The following is a 25428-nucleotide window of genomic DNA, read 5'->3' as shown; positions in this document are numbered from 1 at the left end:
GAGTTTGTATGCACCTCGTGTCATCCCCCACTCACTGACTGTTGTGTAGCATGTTGATGTGCTGACATAGTTAGTTGGAAGCTGTTTGGTATTGGCATCAGGCCACTCTCTACAGCATTTGGTGCCTGCAACATTACACTTTGGTGCCTGCAAACCTAACGTTCGGTGCCTGCAACATAACATTTGGTGCCTGCTTTGTAAACGTCACTTCCCGCCATATGCATAATGTAAACCCACAGGCTCAGAACGGAGGCATTTGACCCTAAAAGTGGGACAGGCAGTGTTGCTCCAAACCGTGAACTCGTCCTTCTCCAAACGGTAATCTGTTAAAACGGATTTGTTTCGTCATTTGGCGGCGCAGACTACAACCATAGATCCCTGAGCGCCTAGTCTACGGTACAGTGTGTCCACTGGAGCAGCCCTCTGAGTCTCTCATGCTGTATTCTCACCCAACATCATCAGCCCAGCCACAAAATCTTTGCTCTGTCGTTTGCTGTGACGACGCTGGAACGACAACGACAGCATACGTTGAGGAGTACGTAACTCTAAAAAAGGGGCCCGGTAGGGCAGGTAGCATACGGTGGCTGTACTGTAGTAGCCTGCCCGAGGGGCTCTTGCGGGTGCAGTGTTGACAGAGAAGGCACAAATGGTGCTGGGTCTGTTAGCAGAGAGACAGAGAGACATTATGGTATGTGCAGTTATGTGCAGCGGGGGACCAAGCTCCTCTCACTGCTGTAAAGATGTTAAACATCCATATTCACCTAGGATGGCCCACTGCTAATTTGTCCTCTGCTAACACTGCTCCTATCCAGTATGCTGGCTTCTGTTCTATTCCGGTAAATCTCGTAGAGTCATTATAATCTCTGTTACAGTATGGATGGTCGTCTTTGATGTGGTTGGTGGTTAAAATGATGAGGATGATGACAATGTTCTGCTGGTGTTTTTTCCCGGGGCATACTCTAGCCTATCAACCAATCAAATGTATTTATAAAGCCCTTTTTACATCAGCCGGTTGTCACAAAGTGCTGTACGGGAAAGTCAGCCTAAAATCCCAAACAGCGAGCAATGCAGATGTAGAAGCCTATGACCCCTGTATCTTGTTGCCTGGGGCGATGGGGTTGTAGAGCAGTACGGTGCTTGTCACACAGTACGGTGCCTGTCACACAGTACGGTGCCTGTCACACCGTACGGTGCCTGTCACACAGTACGGTGCCTGTCACACAGTACGGTGCCTGTCACACAGTACGGTGCCTGTCACACCGTATGGTGCCTGTCACACAGTACGGTGCCTGTCACACAGTATGGTGCCTGTCAAACAGTATGGTGCCTGTCAGACTAGGAGACCCCTGCTGTTCCAAGAGAGAGGCTGAGGCAGGTCTACTCAGGCCAAGGTTACAACCTTGCTGTCAGCACAGGAGGTTGGTGGCACCTTAATTGGGGAGGGCGGTTTCATAGTAATGGCTGGAAAGGAATAAATGGAATGGTTTCGAACTCATGATACTATTCCATTCACTATAATCCAGCCATTATTATGAGCCGTCCTCCCCTCAGCAGCCTCCTGTGGGTTGTCAGGTATATCCAGGCCTCTAATCAACACCCTCATTATCGCCTGGTTACGACCTAAGGTACTGATGCTTCTGCTACCTTGCTCAGGCACCATGTGGGCCTGCGAAGCGCTGTGTGTGTGTGCACGTCTCTCCGTTTGTGCGTGTTCCCCTGCCCTGTCCTCAGGTGTCTTTCTATGTGCATGTCTTAGAGGCCCTTTCTTTTTCTAACCTCATATTTTGGTGTATCTTTGTAACTTCCTGTTTTTTTTTGTTGTTGTACATGTTCATTTGAGAGTATGATGCGGTGTGTTGAGGCACTGTGAGCCCGTCTTTCCTCTCTTCTATCTACAGCTCCAATTCTCTCGGCTATCTTTGTGCTTCGATTTATTAGGCATTCACACCTTGTCTTTCTTAACCTCAGTCTCTGCACATAGGGAAATGAGACATTAAAATTGGGATCTCTCTATCTCTGGTCCCCATCCACTGACTCTGCTGTTCAAAGGAGCGGTTAGAGGGAGGAGGGGAACTTTTAAAAAGGAAACATACCCATCGTAGGTAATAGGCACGTATAAAACATGGAAGTGAATGGTGATGTTGTAGCTCTCATGCTGGGTTTTGTCACGAGTTGTCCTTGATTATAAACTGGGTGGTTCGAGCCCTGAATGCAGATTGGCTGACAGCCGTGGTATTAGAGACCGTATACAACGGGTAGGACAAAACATGTATTTTCACCGCTCTAGTTACGTTGGTAACCAGTTTATAATAGCAGTAAGGCACCTCAGGGGTTTGTGGTATATGGCCAATATACCACGGCTAAGGGATGTCCAGGCGCTCCGCGTTGCGTCATGCTTAGGACAGCCCTTAGCCGTGGTATATTGGCCATATACCACACCTCCCCTGGCCTTACTTCTTATGTATGCTGCATCAGCAGGACAGCTGCCAACTGTCATATTTCTAAGAATGCTCTCGTGCTGGTCTTTTTCAAGAGAGTATAGGACCTACTGTTTCGGTTAGATTGTTACCAACTGTCATTTTGGTGTCCAAGAAAGAATTCTGGTCTACAAGAAAGAATTGTGTTCATGCCTCTTCTTTTTGTCTTCAGCGTCTTAGTGTAAAATGGCCGCCCTTGTGGTTTTGGCACTTGGGAATAGAAGTTTCTATTCTCACAGTAGGTACTAAACAAGAAAGAGGCATTCCATCCTCCTTCCCCTCCTTACCTTCTCATCCTCTCATCTCTCCATCCCCCTCTCCCACTGTTTCATTCGCTCTGTTCATAATTCAGGAGCTGGTTGCTGTCTCAGTAGGAGTTAAGCCTGCTGTAATTACGTGGCATCGCAGCCAGCACGGTGGGGAAGGATCTGAAGCACACTAGGAGAATACACTCTAGGTTACAACACTGGACCTGTAAAGAGCCATTCTTGCACCTGCTTAAACCGTACATGAAGAGCTCTCCACCTCGCTAGTTATTGTACATGCAGAGCTGAATGCAGCTTGTCCTTATAATACATCAAATACAGCTTTTATATATCACATATGTTATGCTGTATAACCGTTTCCACGAGTGGAAGCTCTGTTTCTGCCAATAGAGATGTGAACGTGGGCCACGGATGTGTCAGTCTTTTGAATGAGAGAGAGAGAGAGAGAGAGAGAGAGAGAGAGAGAGAGAGAGAGAGAGAGAGAGAGAGAGAGAGAGAGAGAGAGAGAGAGAGAGAGAGAGAGAGAGAGAGAGAGAGAGAGAGAGAGAGAGAGAGAGAGAGAGAGAGAGAGAGAGAGAGAGAGAGAGAGAGAGAGAGAGAGAGAGAGAGAGAGAGAGAGAGAGAGAGAGAGAGAGAGAGAGAGAGAGAGAGAGAGAACAGGGAAATGCATCGTTGTCCAACCCTATGCTATGTTTTATTTTGGTTTGACATGGAAGTTTAGCATCAACACCCTCGCGGGTGAGTGACAAACACCTCCGTCTACTTTCTCTGCCGCCTACCTCCTCCTTTCCCCTCTTCCCCTCCAGCTCCATCTATTACAGTTACTTGTGTTCTCTCTCTCTCTTTCACCCCTCTCCCTCTCTCTCTCTCCCTCTCTCTCTCTCCCTCTCCTTCTCCCTATCTCTCTCTCTTTCACCCCTCTCCCTCTCTCTCTCTCTCTCTCTCTCCCTCTCGCTCGCTCTCCCTCTCTCAATTCAATTTAAGGGGCTTTGTTGGCATGGAAACCATATGTTAACATTGCCAAAGCAAATTAAATAGATAATAAACAAGAGTGAAATAAATAAATGAACAATAAACATTACACAAAAGTTCCAAAGGAATAAAGACATTTCAAATCTCATTTAAAATGTCTCCCTCACACACTCTCTCTCTCTCCCTCTATATCTGTCTGTCTAGCTGGTTGGCTGAGTTGATGTTGAGGATTCTGTGTATAGCTCGAACAAGTCAGGTCCTTTGTGGCCTCACTGTTTGAAGTGCCTGCCTGGCATCTGTGAGTGTGAGTGCGACCTGTGAGTGGATCTGCCTCTGTCTTCATTGTTTCTGAGCCTGTGTGTGTGTGTGTGTGTGTGTGTGTGTGTGTGTGTGTGTGTGTGTGTGTGTGTGTGTGTGTGTGTGTGTGTGTGTGTGTGTGTGTGTGTGTGTGTGTGTGTGTGTGTGTGTGTGTGTGTGTGTGTGTGTGTGTGTGTGTGTGTGTGTGTGTGTGTGTGTGTGTGTGTGTGCGCGCGCGCGTCTGTGTTTTTACGGGTGTAATGGGGGTAATTCAGATGCGTAAGATGCACTTGCAGAAGTGGTCGTTGTTTTTAATCAAGCCTGTAAAACTGTTAGTTGATTTTCAGTAGCGTTACATTGGTGTTGAATCAGCTGTGGCTGTAGTGGTGGCATCAGTGTTAACACTGGCCTTGCTGGCAACAGTGGCTGAATATAGTCTACAGTACAGTGACACTATGCCGCCCACAGTCTAGACATGCGTTCCAAATGGCACTCTATTCCAATAGTACACTACTTTCAACCAGGGACCATAGGGCTGTGGTCAAAAGTAGTGGACTATATAGAGAATAGGGTGCCGTTTGGGACACAGAAGTCTGGGAGCGAGTATACTGGCTGGCTGTCTGTGATGTGAAGGCAGGATAAAAGATGGAGTGCATAAGGAGGAGTGAAGATGGGGATTGATCCGTAGGCCTGGTGTAATATTCCTCTGCGTTGCCGTACATTATTGTACCATATGCCTGGGTTACCCCAGGAGGAGAGGGGGAAGAGAGAGGGCTGGGGGAGCTGGGAGAAATATGCTGATGGTGTATTGGAATCAGTGGTTTTTTGTATGTGTGTACACTTCTTTAAAAAAAGAAAATCCAAAAGGGTTCTTTGCGGAGTGATAGGGTTCTACCAAGAACTGTTTTGATATGAAGAACCGGTTTTGGAAGACAAGTGTTCTAACGAGAACATCCTAAGGCACGTTTTTGGAAGAAAGGGTTCTTTGATGATTCTTTGGAAAGCAAGAAGGGTTCTACTTTTCCCAGCATGCTCTATTGCAGTGTGAATTTCAGAATTGTTTGTTTTAATGTCTGTGTGTTTGCATGTACATTGATTGATTGATCCATTTGAGGCTACACAAAGAGAAAGAGCATACATTTTTCTAAACTAATCCAATCTGTTAGTTGGACTTATTGCACCCGTTACTGAGATGTTTATTTTCCAGTTTAGATGACTGAGGTAGTCTCAGTATTTAATATTTTCTACCATGGCAGTCATTCTGAATAGAGGTTGCGGGTGATTTAAAATTCCACTTGTTGGATATCCTAACTCTGGCTGGATTCCAATAGGAATTAAACATCACTTTGCAAGCCAGCATAATGTTACTTGCAGGACTGATGTAGCCTGTAAACCTGGAGATTCCTAACACCCCTGTATTAGGTCAGGGGTTCCCAAACTTTTTCACTCAGGCCCCGTTTCCAGCATTGGGGAACATCCAGCGCCCTCCATGCGCATGCGCCACATCTATGGGCACAATCACTGTTTGCAGATTTAAAGCTCCTTTCACAGAGGGTTCTAGTAAGAACCCTCCAAAGATAAAAGGGTTCTCGGTAAAAACCCTTCATGGAGGGTTCTAGGAAGAACCCTTCATGGAGGGTTCTAGGAAGAACCTTTAGATGATAAAATGGTTATTGGTAGATCCCTTCATAGAAGTTTCTAGGTAGAACCATATAAAGGGCGTTCTCTAAAGAACCCGACATGAAGGGTTCGAAGGAGAACTAGATGGTTCTACTTAGCACCCTTTTCTCTAAGAGTGTACTTTAGAAGTAAACACAATATAACATCTGTTTTGGGAGAATATTCCAGTTGCAGTATTTGTTATATTTTGAGGGGTATATTTCGTTCTATATAAGCATTTTGCTTCATCCAGGACATGCCGTAATTCTCCCTGCCAACAGACCAGGGAGCTTTATGGGCATTCATTGTCAGTTTGACAGTGAAGGAATGGCTGTTTAAAGGGGTATATCATCATGATTCTCACACAGTTGACAGCAGACTTGAGTGTAAAGGATGTGGTTATGTTGTTGGTGTTCGTAGGCAGACGAAGCAGAAAGGACAGATTCAGCAGACACGCACACTCACACGCACGCATGCGCACACACACACACACACACACACACACACACTCACTCACTCACATGCACACACTCACGCGCATGCACACACACGCGCGCGCACGCGCATGCACACACACTCACACTCACACACACACACACACACACACACACACACACACACACACACACACACACACACACACACACACACACACACACACACACACACACACACACACACACACACATAAACAAAGCCTCCTTTGCCATGCCCTGAAGCCCACAGCACAGCGGACACGGTGCTAGCAGTCAATGTGATGAATGGTGCCCGGCTTTGAGAATGTATCACGCTACTTTACGTCTCTATCTTGTTAACACACACACACACACACACACACACACACACACACACACACACACACACACACACACACACACACACTGAGGTGAGGCGTTGGCTGGTTACTGGAAGTCTAAGACGCAGGCTAGAACCTGTCTATGAAGGATGTACTGGCACCCTTAAGAGTCTACCGCTCCCAGCACATCTGTTCCACACACACAAACACACACACGCAGGTACACACATCATTAGAGTATGCAGTACTTTTAGGATCCCCTAAAACTGTCTGCGAAGCCCTTAAACAGTTTTCACCCAGTGACATTCTCTTCAGGAATAACACAGTGTGTATGAGATGAAGAGACCTAAAGTATGAGTATGTGACTCATTTTCATCCATTTTCTCTCCTTCTCTCTGCCAGGCCTCGCCTTTTTGCTGACCCATGAAAGAAGCCATGCCGGTCCTCTCAGCAGGCACAGGTAAAAATAAATACACCACACATGCTGCAAACTTTATGGATCAAAATCCCAGGCTTACTAGATAGCTCAGTTGGCCAGGGCAGCGGGTTTTGACTGAAAATCTCTTTGGATAAAAGCGTCTGCTAAACGGTATCTGTTATTATATATTACATTACTCGGTCCGATCTGAGGATGTAAACAAAAACGGATCCCAGTTCCTTCACCCTCCCTCCTCTCCTCCTCCACAGGCCTGCACGAGACTCTGGCCCTTCTGACGTCCCAGCTGCGTCCTGATGCCAACCACAAGGAGGACATGGTCTTCCTCAAAGACGTCTTCAGTGAGAAGAGCCTGGGCTACCTCATGAAGGTACACATAAGACTGGGTAGCAGGGGCGCACCTTTTGTTTTAGAAGTGGGGGGGACATAACTATATATATATATATATATATATATATATATATATACACACAGTGGGGCAAAAGAGTATTTAGTTAGCCACCAATTGTGCAAGTTCTCCCACTTAAAAAGATGAGAGAGGCCTGTAATTGTCTTCATAGGTACATTTCAACTATGACAGACAAAATGAGAAGAAGAAAAATCCAGAAAATCACATTGTAGGATTTTTAATTAATTTATTTGCAAATTATGGTGGAAAATAAGTATTTGGTCACCTACAAACAAGCAAGATTTCTGGCTCTCACAGACCTGTAACTTATTCTTTCAGAGGCTCCTCTGTCCTCCACTCGTTACCTGTATTAATGGCACCTGTTTGAACTTGTTATCAGTATAAAAGACACCTGTCCACAACCTCAAACAGTCACACTCCAAACTCCACTATGGCCAAGATCAAAGAGCTGTCAACGGACACCAGAAACAAAATTGTAGACCTGCACCAGGCTGGGAAGACTGAATCTGCAATAGGTAAGCAGCTTGGTTTGAAGAAATCAACTGTGGGAGCAATTATTAGGAAATGGAAGACATACAAGACCACTGATAATCTCCCTCGATCTGGGGCTCCACGCAAGATCTCACCCCGTGGGGTCAAAATGATCACAAGAACGGTGAGCAAAAATCCCAGAACCACACGGGGTGACCTAGTGAATGACCTGCAGAGAGCTGGGACCAAAGTAACAAAGCCTACCATCAGTAACACACTACGCCGCCAGGTACTCAAATCCTGCAGCGCCAGACGTGTCCCCCTGCTTAAGCCAGTACATGTCCAGGCCCGTCTGAATTTTGCTAGAGAGCATTTGGATGATCCAGAAGAAGATTGGGAGAATGTCATATGGTCAGATGAAACTAAAATATAACTTTTTGGTAAAAACTCAACTCGTCGTGTTTGGAGGACAAAGAATGCTGAGTTGCATCCAAAGAACACCATACCTACTGTGAATTATGGGGGTGGAAAGATCATGCTTTGGTGCTGTTTTTCTGCAAAGGGACCAGGACGACTGATCTGTGTAAAGGAAAGAATGAATGGGGCCGTGTATCGTGAGATTTTGAGTGAAAATCTCCTTCCATCAGCAAGGGCATTGAAGATGAAACGTGGCTGGGTCTTTCAGCATGACAAGGAACCCAAACACACCGCCCAGGCAACGAAGGAGTGGCTTCGTAAGATGCTTTTCAAGGTCCTGGAGTGACCTAGCCAGTCTCCAGATCTCAACCGAATTAGAAAATCTTTGGAGGGAGTTGAAAGTCCGTGTTGCCCAGCAACAGCCCCAAAACATCACTGCTCTAGAGGAGATGGATGGAGGAATGGGCCAAAATACCAGCAACAGTGTGTGAAAACCTTGTGAAGACTTACAGAAAACGTTTGACCTCTGTCATTGCCAACAAAAGGTATTTAAGTATTGAGAGAAACTTTTGTTATTGGCCAAATACTTATTTTCCACCATAATTTGCAAATAAATTCATTAAAAATCCTACAATGTGATTTTCTGGATTTTTTTCTCATTTTTTCTCATTGATGAAAATTACAGGCCTCTCTCATCTTTTTAAGTGGGAGAACTTGCACAATTGGTGGCTGACTGTGTGTATATGTGTGTATATATACACACAGTACCAGTCAAAAGTTTGGACACACCTACTCATTCAAGAGTTTTTCTTAATTTTTTACTATTTTCTACTTTGTAGAATAATAGTGAATACATCAAAACTATGAAATAACACATATGGAATCATGTAGTAACCCAACAAGTGTTAAACACTTTCCCTTGATGACAGCTTTGCACACTTCGCATTCTCTCAACCAGCTTCACGAGGAATGCTTTTCCAACAGTCTTGAAGGAGTTCCCACATATGCTGAGCAATTGTTGGCTGCTTTTCCTTCACTCTGCGGTCCAACTCATCCAAAACCATCTCAATTGGGTTTATGTCGGTGATTGTGGAGGCCGGATCATCTGATGCAGCACTCCATCACTCTCTCTCTTGGTCAAATAGCCCTTACACAGCCTGGAGGTGTGTTTTGGGTCATTGTCCTGTTGAAAAAAAAACTAAGCGCAAACCAGATGGGACGGCGTATCGCTGCAGAATGCTGTGGTAGCTGTGCTAGTTAAGTGTGCCTTGAATTCTAAATAAATCACAGACAGTGTCACCAGCAAAGCTCCTCCACACCATCACACCTCCTCCTCCATGCTTCACGGTGGGAACCACACATGCGGGGATCCTCCGTTTACCCACACCGCGTCTCACAAATACACGGCAGTTGGAACCAAAAATCTCCAAATTGGACTCTGGAGCATAGGACAAAGTTCCTAATCAGACCGAAGGACAGATATCCACTGGTATAATGTCTATTGCTTGTGTTTCTTGGCCCAAGCAAGTTTCTTCTTGTTATTGGTGTCCTTTAGTAGTGGTTTCTTTGCATCAAATCGACCATGAAGCCCTGATTCACACAGTCTCCTCTGAACAGTTGATGTTGAGATGTGTCTGTTACTTGAACTCTGTGAAGCATTTATTTGGCCTGCAATTTCTGAGGCTGGTAACTCCAATGAAGTTATCCTCTGCAGCAGAGGTAACTCAGGAGAGCCAGTTTCATCATAGCGCTTGATGGTTTTTGCAACTGCATTTGAAGAAACTTTCAATGTTCTTGAAATTTTCTGCATTGACTGACCTTCATGTCTTAAAGTAATGATGGACTGTCGTTTCTCTTTGCTTATTTGAGCTGTTCTTGCCATATATATCTTCTGTATACTGTACCACCCCTAACTTGTCACAACACAACTGATTAGCTCAAATGCAATAAGAAGGAAAGAAATGTTCATTTAAATGAATTCTACGTGACTATCAATCAATCAATTCTTACATCAGCTGATGTCTCAAAGTGCTGTACAGAAACCCAGCCTAAAACCCCAAACAGCAAGCAATGCAGGTGTAGAAGCACGGTGGCTAGGAAAAACTCATTAGAAAGGCCGGAACCTAGAAAGAAACCTAGAGAGGAACCAGGCTCTGAGGGGTGGCCAGTACTCTTCTGGATGTGCCGGGTGGAGATTATAACAGAACATGGCCAAGATGTTTGAATGTTCATAGATGACCAGCAGGGTCAAATAATAATAATCAGAAGTGGTTGTAGAGGGTGCAACAGGTCAGCACCTCAGTAGTAAATGTCAATTGGCTTTTCATAGCCGATCATTCAGAGTATCTCTACCGCTCCTGCTGTCTCTAGAGAGTTGAAAACAGCAGGTCTGGGACCAGGGAGCACGTCCGGTGAACAGGTCAGGGTTCCATAGCCGCAGGCAGAACAGTTGAAACTGGAGCAGCAGCTCATGAAGTTTCTTGAGCGAATGCCAAGAGTGTGCAAAGCTATTATCAAGGCAAAGGGTGGCTACTTTGAAGAATCTCAAATATAAAATATATTTTTATTTGTTTAACACTTTTTTGGTTACTACATGATTCCATATGTGTAATTTCATGGTTTTGATGTCTTCACTATTATTCTACAATGTAGAAAATAATACAAATAAAGAAACCCTTGAATGAGTAGGTCCAAACTGTGTCCAAACTTTTGACTGGTACTGTATATATATATATATATTTATTTTATCCAGTTGGATAAACACTCCAAACACCCTACCTGACCGCTCGGAGGTGTCCACATGGTCCTAAAGCACATTGTTGCCTCGTTTGTATCACATTCCAATTGTAAAACTGGGGGGACCAAAATACAAATTCAGAATGTGGGGGAGGCATGTCCCCACCGTCCCCAGTGAAAGTTGCGCCCCTGCTGGGTGGCAATGTTGCCAATGTTAATGGAAGTTATGGTACACTTATGTTGTTTAATTTGTGTATGTGTGCGTGCGTGTGTGTGTTTGACCTCCCTGACCTCTCCTGTGATTGGCTGCGTGTTGCAGATCCATGAGAGGCTGAGACAGTACGAGCGCCAGAGTCCTACACCTGTCCTTCACAGTGCCGCCTCCTTGGCTGAGGATGTAAGTTCAACAACGCACGCACACAGACAGACACACACACACACACACACACACACACACACACACACACACACACAAGGAACACACACACCACACACACTACCAAAGTGTGAAGCACCCGTCCAATAGAGTCAGTCCCAGTGTGTTTGCTGAGACAGGAGCGGTAGATGCAGGTAGTAAGGTATGGAGATTTATAAGGTTACAGTGCGGTAATGTGTTGTGGTCTGAAAATGCTGATTCATCTAAACACTAATGAGACTCTCTCCACATCCTGCCTCTCCTCTCTCTCCTCACGCCAGTTAAGTGGGAAAATGCTGAGCCGTAGCTCCTGGCTGCTTTTTCTCCTGTGTGTGTATTTGTGTGTTCAAGCACACTCTGTTTATTGCTGCTTTAGGCAACAGCCGTGCAACTCTACAGTATATCTATATTTGTGGATTCTATTCCAGACTATTACTGCTAATAGTCTGCTACACTTTCAGTATATATCTGCTACATTTTTCAGTTATATCCCAAGCCCACACTGTTGGACACACAGTTTTATACCAGGTCAGAGGTCATGGTCTGACTGACAGCTCTATTGTGATTGGCGGCAGGTGGCAGAGGAGCTGCAGAGTGGACCAATGAGTGTTGAGGAGAAGGAACTCCTACAGCTGTTGACGTCCCCCCATCTCAAGGTAAACAAAAACACCCAATACACACAGAGAGACCTGGTACTGGAAGGTGGGGCTATTCATGTATCCATTTGTATTGGATCGCTCAATCTGTCAATCTCTATGTACACTGAGTATACAAACGTGTTCCTAATGTTTGGTACACTCAGTGGTGGGAAAAGTACCCAGTTGTCATACTTGAGTAAAAGTAAAGATACCTTTAATAGAAAATGACTCAAGTAAAAGTCAAAGTGAATGTCACCCAGTAAAATACTACTTGAGTAAGTCTCAAAGTTGTAAATATACTTAAGTATCAAGTAAAGTAAATCTAATTGCTCAAATGTACTTAAGTATAAATCATTTCAAATTCCTTATATTAAGCAAAGCAGTAGGCCACATTTTAAATTGTATTTATGGATAGCCAGGGGCAAGCTCCAACTCAGACATAATTTACAAACACAGCATGTGTTTAGTGAGTCCCTGTAACAATGTATGCCGAGAGTCGGAAGGAGCAAGTTCAGGGAGTGAATACATTTAATAAATAAACAAACATGAACAAAACAAGAAACAGACACAATAACGCCTGGGGACGGAACCAAAGGGAGTGACATAAATAGGGCAGGTAATCAAGGAGGTGATGAAGTCCAGGTGAGTGTCAATAAGTGCTGGTGCGTGTAATAATCAACAGTCTGGTGACCCAGAGGCCAAAGAGGGAATATACGTGACAGTCCCCTAGATCAGAGGCAGTAGGGATGACCACTCTTGATAAGTCTGTGAACCTTTTCCTGTCCTGCTAAGCATTCAAACTGTAACAAGTACTTTTGGATGTCATGGAACATGTATGGACTAAAAAGTACATAATTTTCTTTATGAATGTAGTAAAGTACAGATTAGATGTCGACCGATTAATCGTAATGGTCGATTAATTAGGGCCGATTTCAAGTTTTCATAACAATCGGAAATCGGTATTTTGGGGCACCGATTTGTAAATTTTTTTAAACCTTTATTTAACTAGGCAAGTGAGTTAAGAACACATTCTTATTTTCAATGACGGCCTAGAAACGGTGGGATAACTGCCTCGTTCAGGGGCAGAACGACAGATTTTCACCATGTCAGCTCGGGGGATCCAATCTTGCTACCTTACAGTTAATTAGTCCAACGCAATAAAGACCTGCCCCTCTCTAAGTTGCTAGCTAGCATTAAACTTATTTTATCAAAAACAATCAATCATGATCAATAGTTAACTACACATGGTTGATGATATTACTAGATAGTATCTAGCGTGTCCTGCGTTGCATATAATCTGACTGAGCATACAAGTATCTAAGTATCTGACTGAGCGGTGGTAGGCAGAAGCAGGCCCGTAAACATTCTTTCAAACAGCACTTTCATGCGTTTTACCAGCAGCTCTTCGTTGTGCGTCAAGCATTGCGCTGTTTATGACTTCAAGCCTATCAACTCCCGAGATGAGGCTGGTGTAACCGAAGTGAAATGGCTAGCTAGTTAGCGCGCGCTAATAGCGTTTCAAACGTCACTCGCTCTGAGCCTTCCAGTAGTTGTTCCCCTTCCTCTGCATGGGTAACACTGCTTCGAGGGTTGCTGTTGTCGTTGTGTTGCTGGTTCGAGCCCAGGGAGGAGCGAGGAGAGGGACGGAAGCTATACTGTTACACTGGCAATACTAAAGTGCCTACAAGAACATCCAATAGTCAAAGGTTTATGAAATACAAATGGTATAGAGGGAAATAGTCATATAATTCCTATAATAACTACAACCTAAAACTTCTTACCTGGGAATATTGAAGCCTCATGTTAAAAGGAACCACCAGCTTTCATATGTTCTCATGTTCTGAGCAAGGAACTGAAACGTTAGCTTTCTTACATAGCACATATTGCACTTTTACTTTCTTCTCCAACACTTTGTTTTTGCATTATTTAAACCAAATTGAACATGTTTCATTATTTACTTGAGGTTAAATTGATTTTATTGAGGTATTATATTAAGTTAAAATAAGTGTTCATTCAGTATTGTTGTAATTGTCATTATTACAAAAAAAAACAATCGGCCAATTAATCGGTATTGGCTTTTTTGGTCCTCCAATAATCGGTATCGACGTTGAAAAATCATAATCGGTCGACCTCGAGTACAGATAGACCAAAAAACTACTTAAGTAGTACTTTAAAGTATTTTTACTTAAGTACTTCACACCACTGCTCAGAATGCAGTTCTGCAATTCTAACATTAATCCTTCTCTCTCTGTCATCTCCCATCAGGCCGTTTTATCAGTTCATGACACGGTTGCCCAGAAGAACTTTGACCCCGTGTTGCCACCGCTGCCTGACGACTTCGAGGATGAGCTGGAGGAGGAGTCAGTGAAGATTGTCAGACTGGTCAAGAACAAGGAACCACTGGTGAGTCATTGTAACAGAGAGGATGACAGAGAGAAGAGATACAATTGTAGAGGATGGGAGGGTGAGGGGATGAGGAGATATAGGGATGGGGGAAGTGGGACTGGGGCTGTGTTTGATTGATTGATTGTAAAGAAAACAAAAGAATACAAGAAAAGAGGAAGGAACAGAAAGAATAGATGGGAAGAATTTATTTATTTATTTATCAGTTATTTTACCAGGTAAGTTGACTGAGAACACGTTCTCATTTGCAGCAACGACCTGGGGAATAGTTACAGGGAAAAGGAGGGGGATGAAAGAGCCAAATGTAAACTGGGGATTATTAGGTGACCGTGATGGTTTGAGGGCCAGATTGGGAATTTAGCCAGGACACTGGGGTTAACACCCCTACTCGTACGATAAGTTCCATGGGATCTTTAATGACCTCAGATGGTCAGGACACCCGTTTAACATCCCATCCGAAAGACGGCACCCTACCTGTCACTGCCCTGGGGCATTGGGATAAAACAAATTAGACCAGAGGAAAGAGTGCCTCCTACTGGCCCGCCAACACCCCTTCCAGCAGCATCTGGTCTCCCATCCAGGAACTGACCAGGACCAACCCTGCTTAGCTTCAGAAGCAAGCCAGCAGTGGTATGCAGGGTGGTATGCTGCTGGCAAATTAGGATACAATTCCGGGGGGAGGAAACATCCATCTCTCTCTCTTCCAGGGGGCCACCATCAGACGGGATGAGACCACAGGGTCTGTGATCGTGGCACGCATCATGAGGGGCGGGGCTGCAGACCGGAGTGGTGAGTGATTCAGTCCCATGCTGTCCCTCTCTGTGTCTGGTCTTAACCCATACTGTCTGACACATCCTGATTCATCATCCCCTTCCTCTGTAACTTGCACAGACAAGACACTAAGCAAGTTTTTGTTGGTCTGTCAAATGAGATCTATGGACTGCTCAGATAATATTGCCAGACATAATATGTCTGAAAGCATGGCTAACTGAGACGATGTAACTTAGACAAATAATCAGAGGTCTGGATATAAATGGCCTTCTATGCAGCAGTATACTCTAGCCTAAAGTACGTCAGTGGATATACATTTTAATGGTAACATCCTGTATAGAAACTGCAGCTGGGAGATTCCCGAGATGTTGCAGAGATGAAAGCAGCAGCGTAGTGAGAGACAATGGTAGACAGAGAGACAGACAGATGAGGACCTCCGTCGTTATCAGGCTGTTTGAAGCTGGGTTCTGTCTGAGAGCCAATCACATATCACACATTACACACTCTCTCCAACGAGCTGACCACTGCTGTTACCATGGAAATACCATCTACAGACGTGCGTGTCTTTAGTATGTTTGGTGTGTGTGTGTGGGGGGGTGGGGGGGGGGGGGTCAATAGAAAAAGGGGCATTACCATCTGTCTGTTTCTCTGTACGGTACATTATGTGCTTATATGCCTGTCTGTTTCCTCATAGCATCCCTCTCTCCCTCTCTGCCCTCCCTCCCTTGCTCTTTCTCCCTCTCTCCCTTTCTCCCTCCCCTTCTCCCTCTCTGCCCTCCCTCTCTGCCCTCCCTCCTTCTCTCTCCGGTAATGAGATGAATTGATCCTATCGCTCATCCCTCTTTGTCAGGTTTCACTGTTGTGACTGCAGTAGATCATGACTGAGGAGAGTGATACCACCACTCCCAAGCCCTATTGTCCATATCTCATCCCAGTTAATAGTGGTATGATTGATATAGTACACCTGCTACTGATACAGTGCTGTGCAATATCTCCTCGATACACGATCTGGTGTGCAACCCAAATGGCACCCTAATCCCTATACAGTCCACTACTTTTGACCAGATTCTATAGGTCCTGGTCAAAAGGAGTGCCCTATATAGGGAATAGGGTGCCATTTAGGGAATAAGGTGCCATTTGGAACACAGGCATTGATCTCTACTACAGCTCGCCTGTTGTCTCCCCTCACCACCTCCTCCCCTCCATCCAGGACTGGTCCATGTAGGAGACGAGCTGCGGGAGGTCAACGGCATCTCCATCATTCACAAGAGACCTGATGAGATCAGTCAGCTTCTGGTGAGACTAGAGTAGAATACTTTATGTCTTCCTATTATTTTAGACCACTAGCTCCTGCAGCGCTGTTTTCCTTTGATTTCTGTTGGCAATACATGCCGTATCAACTCTGTCGGGAAGATACAGGAGCTGAAACTGTGCTCAAATTGTATTTCTGTGAAGCTAACATCCTGCTCCTCTCTGTGTCTTGCCGTTCAGTCCCAGTCTCAGGGCTCCATCACCCTGAAGATAATCCCAGCCGTTAAGGAGGAGGACCGCCTGAAGGAGAGCAAGGTGAGGAACACAACGGTCTGGGGACGCTCAGTACAGACAAACACAGACTCCAGCTGCTTTGGAATGGAGGAAGGGTCAGAATACGACCTGGGCTCAGGCTCACACATACAGTTGGAGAGTCAATGGCAGATGAATTAAAACAGTTGATGCCAAATGCACTGAGATGTGTAGGTGTAATTTGAGACAAGTTTCAGACACACTACGTGACACAAAAGTATGTGGACACCTGCTCGTCGAACATCTCATTTCCCCCCTTTGCCACTTAAACAGCCTCCACTCTTCTGGGAGGCTTTCCAGTAGATGTTGGAACATTGTTGCAAGGACTTGCATCCATTCAGCCACAAGAGCATTAGTTAAGTCGGGCACTGATTTTGGGCGATTGGGCCTGGCTTGCGGTTCTAATTCATCCTAAATGTGTTTGATGAGGTTGAGTTAAAGGCTCTGTGCAGGCCAGTCAAGTTCTTCCACACCAATCTCGACAAACCATTTCTGTATGGACCTTGCTTTTTGCATGGGGCATTGTCATGCTGAAAGGAAACAGCCTTCCCCAAATGATTTGCCACAAAATTGGAAGTACAGAATTTTCTAAGATGTCATTGAATGCTGTAGCGTTAAGATCTCCTTAAACTGGAACTAAGGGGCCTAGCCCGAACCATGAAAAACAGCCCCAGACCATTATTCCTCCTCCACCAAACTTTACAGTTGGCACTATGCATTGGGGCATATAGCGTTCTCCTGTTATCCACCAAACCCAGATTCGTCCATCGGACTGCCAGATGGTGAAGCGAGGTTCATCACTCCAGAGAACGCGTTTCCACAGCTCCAGAGTCAAATGGCGGTGAGCTTTACACCACTCCAGCCGTCTCTTGGCATTGCGCTTGGTGATCTTAGGCTTGTGTGCAGCTGCTTGGCCATGGAAACCCATTTCATGACCCGCCCGACAAACAGCAAAAATTTGATGAACTGACTTGTTGGAAAGGTGGCATCCTATGTGGCATCCTATGACAGTGCCACGTTGAAAGTCACAGAGCTCTTCAGTAAGAGAATGGAGAACTGTATCTGAATGCGGTGCCTCGGATGAAATAAGCCGCCGTTTTTCATTATCATTGGAGAAAAAGCTCCAAACTGCGGAGGACGGCAGAGAGAGGGATGGTGGGATTTGTGTTAAGCATAAACACAATCAGAGGTTCAAGCACTCGCCCTAATCAGCAGGTTAGGAAGAGTACACAGCCATTCTAGGAGGCACTCTGGCACAAATGTGCTCATTTGATATTTTCCTGCTCCGAACAGCGTGGTGGCGAGTCGATCTGCAAGTCTGATCTAGGCAAGCAGTGAGGAGCGCACATAACAATACAGGCTCCAGACATCACAAGCCAGCAAAAAGAAACTCAAGTTACACACTCATGAAACACATAAACACACAACCTCGGGTGATGGATAGCTGTCGGCTATATTAGCCACGACTTACCGTTCTTTGCGCAGCTTCAAATGTCGAACAAGGTTGGAAATTGTTGCGCCTCCGTCTGCAATTTTCTTCCCGCATGTTTTGCAAATTGCAAATCCGTTTTTTGTTGATACGGCGTCGTCTTCAAATCCGAAAATAATAATTGTGGGTATCATCTTTCCAAGGGCTCCGTCTGAATTCCCCCGCCGACGTTCCTCTGCACTGCCACGCACAACTTTTTCTCAGCTGGCACAACTTGATTGGCTGCTGTCCGATTCAAACTGTAATCCGTTAAATGAAGAGTTGATGCGTTGCACACTTTTTTAAATAGCATCATTTTAAATATTTGGGCTTGGGGAGGGTATCAAGTCAGGTCGAGTCATAAGGATCAGGTCCAAGTCAAGTCACGAGACATTGGTGTCAAAGTCGAGTTGCAAGTCATCATATTCCTGACTCGAGTCCAAGTCATGTGACTCGAGTCCACACCTCTGATATGTAGTGTATGTTGTATGCACATGTTCTTCATGCACACACACAGGAACATATCTATTCAAATCTATTTACAAAAGCATCACTTTCCCTCTCTCTAGGTTGAGGTGATCTGTCAATTATTTTCTATACATACCTTGTGTATTTCTGAGATGCTTTAACAGTTTGTGTGTGTGTGTGTGTGTGTGTGTGTGTGTGTGTGTGTGTGTGTGTGTGTGTGTGTGTGTGTGTGTGTGTGTGTGTGTGTGTGTGTGTGTGTGTGTGTGTGTGTGTGTGTGTGTGTGTGTGTGTGGTCTCTCAGGTCTACATGAGGGCCCTGTTTGACTACATCCCTGCTGATGACAAGGCCACGCCCTGTCAGGAGGCGGGACTTCCCTTCAAGCGAGGTGACATCCTGCAGGTGGTAACTCAGGACGACCCCACCTGGTGGCAGGCCAAACGGGTGGGCGACAGCAACCTCCGGGCTGGACTCATCCCCTCCAAACTCTTCCAGGAGAGGTGAGACTATAGGCAGAGAGGCCCATGGACAGTGGGATCATAGCTCAGAGAAGAGTCTTAAGTACAATATGAAAATGATCCGATCAAGCCTAGTTTTTGTACTGCACTGTGTCACATGATGCCTCTTATGCATATACTGTAGGACTCTTATATTAGGCGCAGTATGTGGACTGAATTGTTTTCAAAACAGTGCAGGTATCATCATAGAGCTGTCTCTATCTGTTCCATACTCATGTGCTCCACTTTCAGTTAAATCAAGTATCAGAGCAGCTTGGATCTTAACACATGGACCTAAACATAGGCTGGAATGGGAACAGTCCATTATGTCAGTGTCATAATCCCTCAATAGGATGGATATGTAAACATGTTGGGGTGCTCTGCATTGGGGGTATAAACACACCCAAGCCCCAACCCACTGCCCACTCTGTATTCATCTTAGCTAAGCAGGGGGGAGTGATACCAACGGGTGCAGCCTGATTGCGGACACACACACACACACACACACACACACACACACACACACACACACACACACACACACACACACACACACACACACACACACACACACACACACACACACACACACACACACACACACACACACACACACTCAAACACTCACACTGTGTTGGATTAATCATGGTGGCTGAAATACAGAGAGGGGAACCTCAGCCAAGCCATGGGTTTAATCTCTCATGCTCCTTTTCACTGATAACACATACGAGGCAGGGGTCACATGTGTTATATCTCTCTGTCTCTCTCATGTCCTAATCTTCTCTTTCAATCTCTTTGCCTCCCTCCTTCACTGCCTCTTTTCCTCCTATCTCTGTTCATCTCTCTGACACTGCCATGCTCTCTCTCTTATTTCCTCTCTCTTTCTGTCCCCTTCTGTACATTTTCTCAGACGGCTGGCTTACCGGATAAAAACGGGCACACTTCCGAACCCTAAATCCCCTAAAAATCCTACCTGTAAGTGTCCACAAAAAGGTGCTATCTAGAACCTTAAAGGGATAACCCTTTGAAGAACCTTTTATGGTTGCAAGTAGAACCCTTTTGGTTCCGGGTAGAACCCTGTTGGGATCCATGAAGAACCATTTCTACAGAGGGTTGTACATGGAACCAAAAAGGGTTCTACCTGGAACCAAAAAGGTTTATCCTATAGGGACAGCCAAAGAACTCTTTTGGAACCCTTTTTTCTAAGAGTGTACAGATATACAGACACGTGTTCGCTGTTGTACTCAATATCAAACTGAAGCTCAAGCATATCTTCTGAAGTATAACGTCTTTGTCAGTAATGGTTCATGTTAGTTTTTCACAAGATGTAGATCTTTGGGAGTGGGGAGAAGAGGGGGAGGGATCACAAAGATATGAATTAATCTTTCATGTCTGGTCCATCTGGCCGGTGAGCACAAAGTGTATCTCTATAGTGAGAGAGACTACAACAGACTAGAACCAATTAACAGGATGAGTGTGTAAAAATGTCCACTTTGTCCACTCTGTCTCTCTCCTGCTGCTCTATGTTGTGGGGTACTAGTATTGGGTATGTCTGAATAGAAGTGGCCAGGTGAGTGTTTAATGAGAGCAGTGGCGCTTCGTGGTCCATAATCCACAGGCGATCCGATTAGGTCTGAGCCCCAGGGAGACAACAAGAGCTTAGCAATATGTCAGCTAGCCGGCTATACCATGGAGGCCCATGTGGACTCTCTCTCTCTACCTGTCTCTACCCCTATCTCTCTCTTTTCTCTCTCTTTTCTCTCTCTCTCTCTCTCTCTCTCTCTCTCTCTTTTCTCTCTCTTTCTCTCTCTTTTCTCTCTCCTCTCTCTCCTCTCTCGACCTGTCTCTCTCTTTTCTCTCTCTCGACCTGTCTCTACCCCTATCTCTCTCTTTTCTCTCTCTTTTCTCTCTCCTCTCTCTCTCTCTCTCTCTCTCTCTCGACCTGTCTCTACCCCTATCTCTCTCTTTTCTCTCTCTTCTCTCTCTTTTCTTCTCTCTCTCTCTCTTTCTCTCTCTCCCTCTCTCTACCATTCTCTCTCTCTCTGTCTCTCTACCCCTCTCTCCTTTCTCTCCTCCTCTCTCTCTCTCTCTCTCTACCATTCTCTCTCTACCTGTCTCTACCCCTATCTTTTCTCTCTCCTCTCTTTCTCTCTCTTTCTCTCTCTTTCTCTTTCTCTCTCTCTTTCCCTCTCACTTTGATTCATTTCCTTGCCACCAGTGAAGCTCATGAGGTTGCTTTTTTAATGTGGGTCAGAGGCTCGACCGCTCAATGACGTTATAGAACTGAGACTGAGACAGTTTGTGCATTTTAAAATCTATAATTCCCGTCTCTCTCTCTCACACACACATTTTTCTCTCATTCTCCAACTACTCACCTGCTAGAAAATGTATATTTTAGAGACCAATTTGTGCAACTGTTTGTCAAAGATTTCTCATCATCCTCCTTTCCATCACTGCTTACCGCAGATGACCAAGGATGTGACAAAGGTGGGTATACTGGTACAGAGATGTCTGCAATCCTCTTTCTCTCTCTCTCTCTCTCTGTCTCTCTCTGTCTCTCTGTCTCTCTCACACATAACCATGATCAGGGAATGAGGACAGTGTGCCCCTAGTTTTATTGCCACTGTCAGTGATTAAACAGGACACTACTGCACATGGACATGCAGAGAATACTAGTAACCAACCACAATTAGGCATAATCAGATACATGGACATGCGGAGAATACTAGTAACCATCCACAATTAGGCATAATCAGATACATGGACATGTGGTGACAGTTTATGTTCTATTACTCTTCTATTTCTCCTGACTTCCATTTGACAATTTGAGTTCCGTGTTTTGAAACTGCTTGGTATGACTATGAGAAGACGGTTACTGTCTGCTTGCTGGCTCCTACTAGAAGGTATATTAGTAGAGGCGTCAAAGCTCTCAGCCGTCTCTCTTTCTTTTGGTGTGTGTGTGTGTGTGTGTGTGTGTGTGTGTGTGTGTGTGTGTGTGTGTGTGTGTGTGTGTGTGTGTGTGTGTGTGTGTGTGTGTGTGTGTGTGTGTGTGTGTGTGTGTGTGTGTGTGTGTGTGTGTGTGTGTGTGTGTGTGTGTGTGTGTGTGTGTGTGTGTGTGTGTGTGTGTGTGTGTGTGTGTGTGTGTGTGTGTGTGTGTGTGTGTGTGTGTGTGTGTGTGTGTGTGTGTGTGTGTGTGTGTGTGTGTGTGTGTGTGTGTGTGTGTGTGTGTGTGTGTGTGTGTGTGTGTGTGCGCGCGTGTGCCGTGTGTGCGCGCTGCGGGGGTGGATGAGACTCCATGGGTCCTGTACTGCTCTGCTTCCAGCTTAAATCCTCCCCCACTATAGCCAGCCTACGAGACCAGAATAGAGAATCACCGCGATTGCAGTGTGTGTGTGCGTGCGTTCTAATAGCGGACTGGACACACTCCAACAAAATCATACTTTTCAAGATTATTTTAAGCATCTTAACTCATGTTCCGGTGTGCGCCCCAACCTTCGTAAGGTATTCACTGTCTAAAGTCGTGGACCAGCACCTACCCTACCTTATAAGAACATTACGTAAAGCATATTATGGCAATGCTTAAAGAGCCCACACTTTGAGAGCCCGTACCTTATTGTATGTGTGTGATGCTAAGGCAGGCCTGCAGACTGGAAAGCACGGCCAATCACTTAAAGATAGCAAGGATCCATCCTCTCCATCATCATCATCATCAGCTTCTATTCTTTTGTTCTCTCTTTTCCTCTTCTCCTCTGCAATTCATCTTCTTCTGTCTACTGCAGTTTGCTGTCCTCTTCTTCTCCTCACTCCTCTACTGTGTCTTGGCTGCCTGTTCTTCTCCTTGCAGAGGATTTGTCGCTCACCCTCTCTCCTTCTCTGCTGTCGTCTTTTCTACTTGCCCCATTTTTCTCTGTCAGCTATTTTCTAATCAGTATCTCTGAGTTGGTGAATCTACCATTGTCAGCACTTTTGTTGCATATCCAGAGTTTCAGAGACATCAGATATTTTTGCTTAGTTAAATATTGAATTCAGCAGTTCTGGTGTTGTAAATTGCAAAAGTTTTTGTATGCTAGCTACCATAGCTTTGTGAGCTGTCCATTTCACAAAGCCATGTGTGTGGACCAGGGAGACCCAGTTCCCTTTTCCAGTCGACTGCCTCCAGACGTGCTCGGTGTGTCTGTGTGGTGTCTGTCAAACCTCCCCCATCATGGCTGCCACAGCGGCTGCGGGCTCCGGCTGAGGGCCTGTCCTGCTGAAACCTCCCTGTCCTGACCTGCTGGCTTAGTGACCTACCCTGCGCCCACCCCTCTGCCCGCCGCCCGCCTGCCCGACCCTGCCTGTCCTGCTTCGGGGCCCGCAGCCCCCCCCCCCCCTCTGTACCCCCCTCCCCACCCCTCTGATCCTTCCTCGAGGTTACTTACCCTCCGCTCAACCCCGCCCCCCTCTTCTCCCTGCTTGCCTCCCTACAGAGGACTGTGATTGTGAGGGCTATTTCAATGGACAGTACATAGGTGAGAGTCTGCACGTCTTCCTCCTTCTGCCACCTTTACCTCTTTTGCTGTCCGATGTCTATGTGTCCTCCAGGACCTTGCTGTGAGCTGCTGGCTTAACTGAACTGCCGCTTTGGGTTGGGGAATGTACGGGTGTCCTGAGGGTGGGACTGGCTGGAGTTGGGGTGTCCGTGTGGGGAGTGATGGAGAAGGGAGGAGAGAGGTGGAGAGAGAGGGGTGGTGGGGAGAGGCAATGCTGAGAGGAGACGGAACTGATCCCAGTTCATTTGATAGGGAAGACTAGTACTGAAGGAGAGAGGGTGCGCTCCAGTACCAGATTTCCCAGCTTCATGCGAAAGAGGGGAGTTTAGTTTCTCACTCCTTCAGGTGTCGCTAACAAATCGGTCTCGTGACCTAATTAGTGTAATGAGAAAAGTGCTGAAGAGGGTGTGATAGAGTGCGAGTGCCAGACTTGAAACAGTTTTATCTCCAGTAGATATTGAGACATGGCTGCTGTGCGTCTCTGTCAGACTCTTAACAAGTCTTGGGCTCATTATCAGTTCCCCAGACACCAGAGTAGCAGTCATTTCAGGGCATTCAAAAATGTTTACTACTTGTTATCAATTGGATTCAACCCTCAAGCTACCGACCTTGGTAAATACAGTTTTCATCCAGACTGAAATTGCATTGGCACGACAACATAACGCTTTCCCCGTAATCCTCGGCCCCCTGCTACCCTCCCACAGGCCTCCCCTCCTTCCACTGTCCTCCCCTCGCCTCCTTCCCCCTTACATGACCTTGAGGCCCCCTCCCCTTCCCCCATACCCCAGAAACTGTTGGAATGAAAAGCAGGGCACACGGAGTGATCTGAACACAGCTGACAGTCCAACACTGCCCTCCCATGGCAATAAGACCAGCTGTGTTATTCTACACCTCATTTGGGTGCCAGTCATCAAGGAGGTAAACATGTTTGTTTACCTTCGTAATGACACAGAATACTGACATCATCCAATCAGGTTACTCCTTATATATGGAGATTAAACCCAGCACCCTTGCCTTGCCCCAAACTAAAGCTGTGTTTGGATCCCCCTGAGACTCCCCTCTTGCCTCTGCCTCTGCTGCCATGGCTGATGCACCCCTCGTATCCTCACCCCCAACGGGTGGCCCTGCTGCGTTGGACGCATTGCACACTCAACCAAACCAGGCACGTTTTGCTGCTTGTTTCACCCTGTGTGGAGACTGAGGCGCGAGGCTGGGTTGTGTGATGCTCTAATGCCAGTTATAGTCTCTCCTAAGTGTAAAGCAGTGGCGCCCTCCTGTGGCCAGGTGTTTTCCTGGGAATTTTATTCAGGTACTGTTACCGGCTTGTTCCCTCAGGTATTCCCACTGTCCACAGGCAGGGGGGGATGGGCACCCTTGGGCCTGGAGAGACTGTGTGTGCGGGACTGCGTGTGTGTGTGTCACTCCCACTACACTGTGGTCTCCAGAGTCAGGCTGCCCTATCCCTCCTGGTCCACCCCTGTAGCTCTCTGTCAAGCAGCATGTCTCCGTTGTACTGTATACTCTTACATGTGTTTACAGACCAGACCATTGTCCTTTCATGGCAAGAAGCTCTCTCCTTTTATCTTTACTGTAGCATTATTAGTTGTTCGTTGAGAGAAGCCACGTCTCCTTTTGAAAACGAGAAAGGAGAGGCATGAGCTTAATATTGACAGCAGAAGAGTGTTTGCTTCAGTCTCGGTCCCAGAGCTTATTTCTCACTGTCAAAGTGGAGCTGCCAAACC

At 45.9% G+C, this 25428-nt stretch overlaps 1 protein-coding gene across 3 annotated transcripts in view; it reads left to right on the top strand.

The window, feature by feature from the left end:
- The window catches only part of LOC110486202 (MAGUK p55 subfamily member 3), a 30826-nt gene that overhangs the window by 2092 nt on the left and 3306 nt on the right, over window positions 1-25428 (top strand). The window contains exons 2-14 of one of the 3 annotated variants that reach the window (XM_036940857.1): window positions 6870-6927; window positions 7155-7273; window positions 11256-11333; window positions 11927-12007; window positions 14255-14392; window positions 15100-15181; window positions 16374-16459; window positions 16655-16729; window positions 18964-19160; window positions 20068-20132; window positions 21624-21644; window positions 23624-23665; window positions 24930-24995. In XM_036940857.1, coding sequence (XP_036796752.1) covers window positions 6891-6927; window positions 7155-7273; window positions 11256-11333; window positions 11927-12007; window positions 14255-14392; window positions 15100-15181; window positions 16374-16459; window positions 16655-16729; window positions 18964-19160; window positions 20068-20132; window positions 21624-21644; window positions 23624-23665; window positions 24930-24995 — 1087 coding nt within the window. In that variant the 5' untranslated portion in view covers window positions 6870-6890. The remainder of the gene's footprint in view (window positions 1-6869; window positions 6928-7154; window positions 7274-11255; window positions 11334-11926; window positions 12008-14254; window positions 14393-15099; window positions 15182-16373; window positions 16460-16654; window positions 16730-18963; window positions 19161-20067; window positions 20133-21623; window positions 21645-23623; window positions 23666-24929; window positions 24996-25428) is intronic. The other 2 variants (XM_036940858.1, XM_036940859.1) reach the window with 2 other exon arrangements.

The sequence above is a fragment of the Oncorhynchus mykiss genome, chromosome 13 (assembly GCF_013265735.2).
Source record: "Oncorhynchus mykiss isolate Arlee chromosome 13, USDA_OmykA_1.1, whole genome shotgun sequence".
NCBI classification, from domain to species: Eukaryota; Metazoa; Chordata; class Actinopteri; order Salmoniformes; family Salmonidae; genus Oncorhynchus; species Oncorhynchus mykiss.
This window is presented reverse-complemented; position numbering and strand designations above follow the sequence as displayed.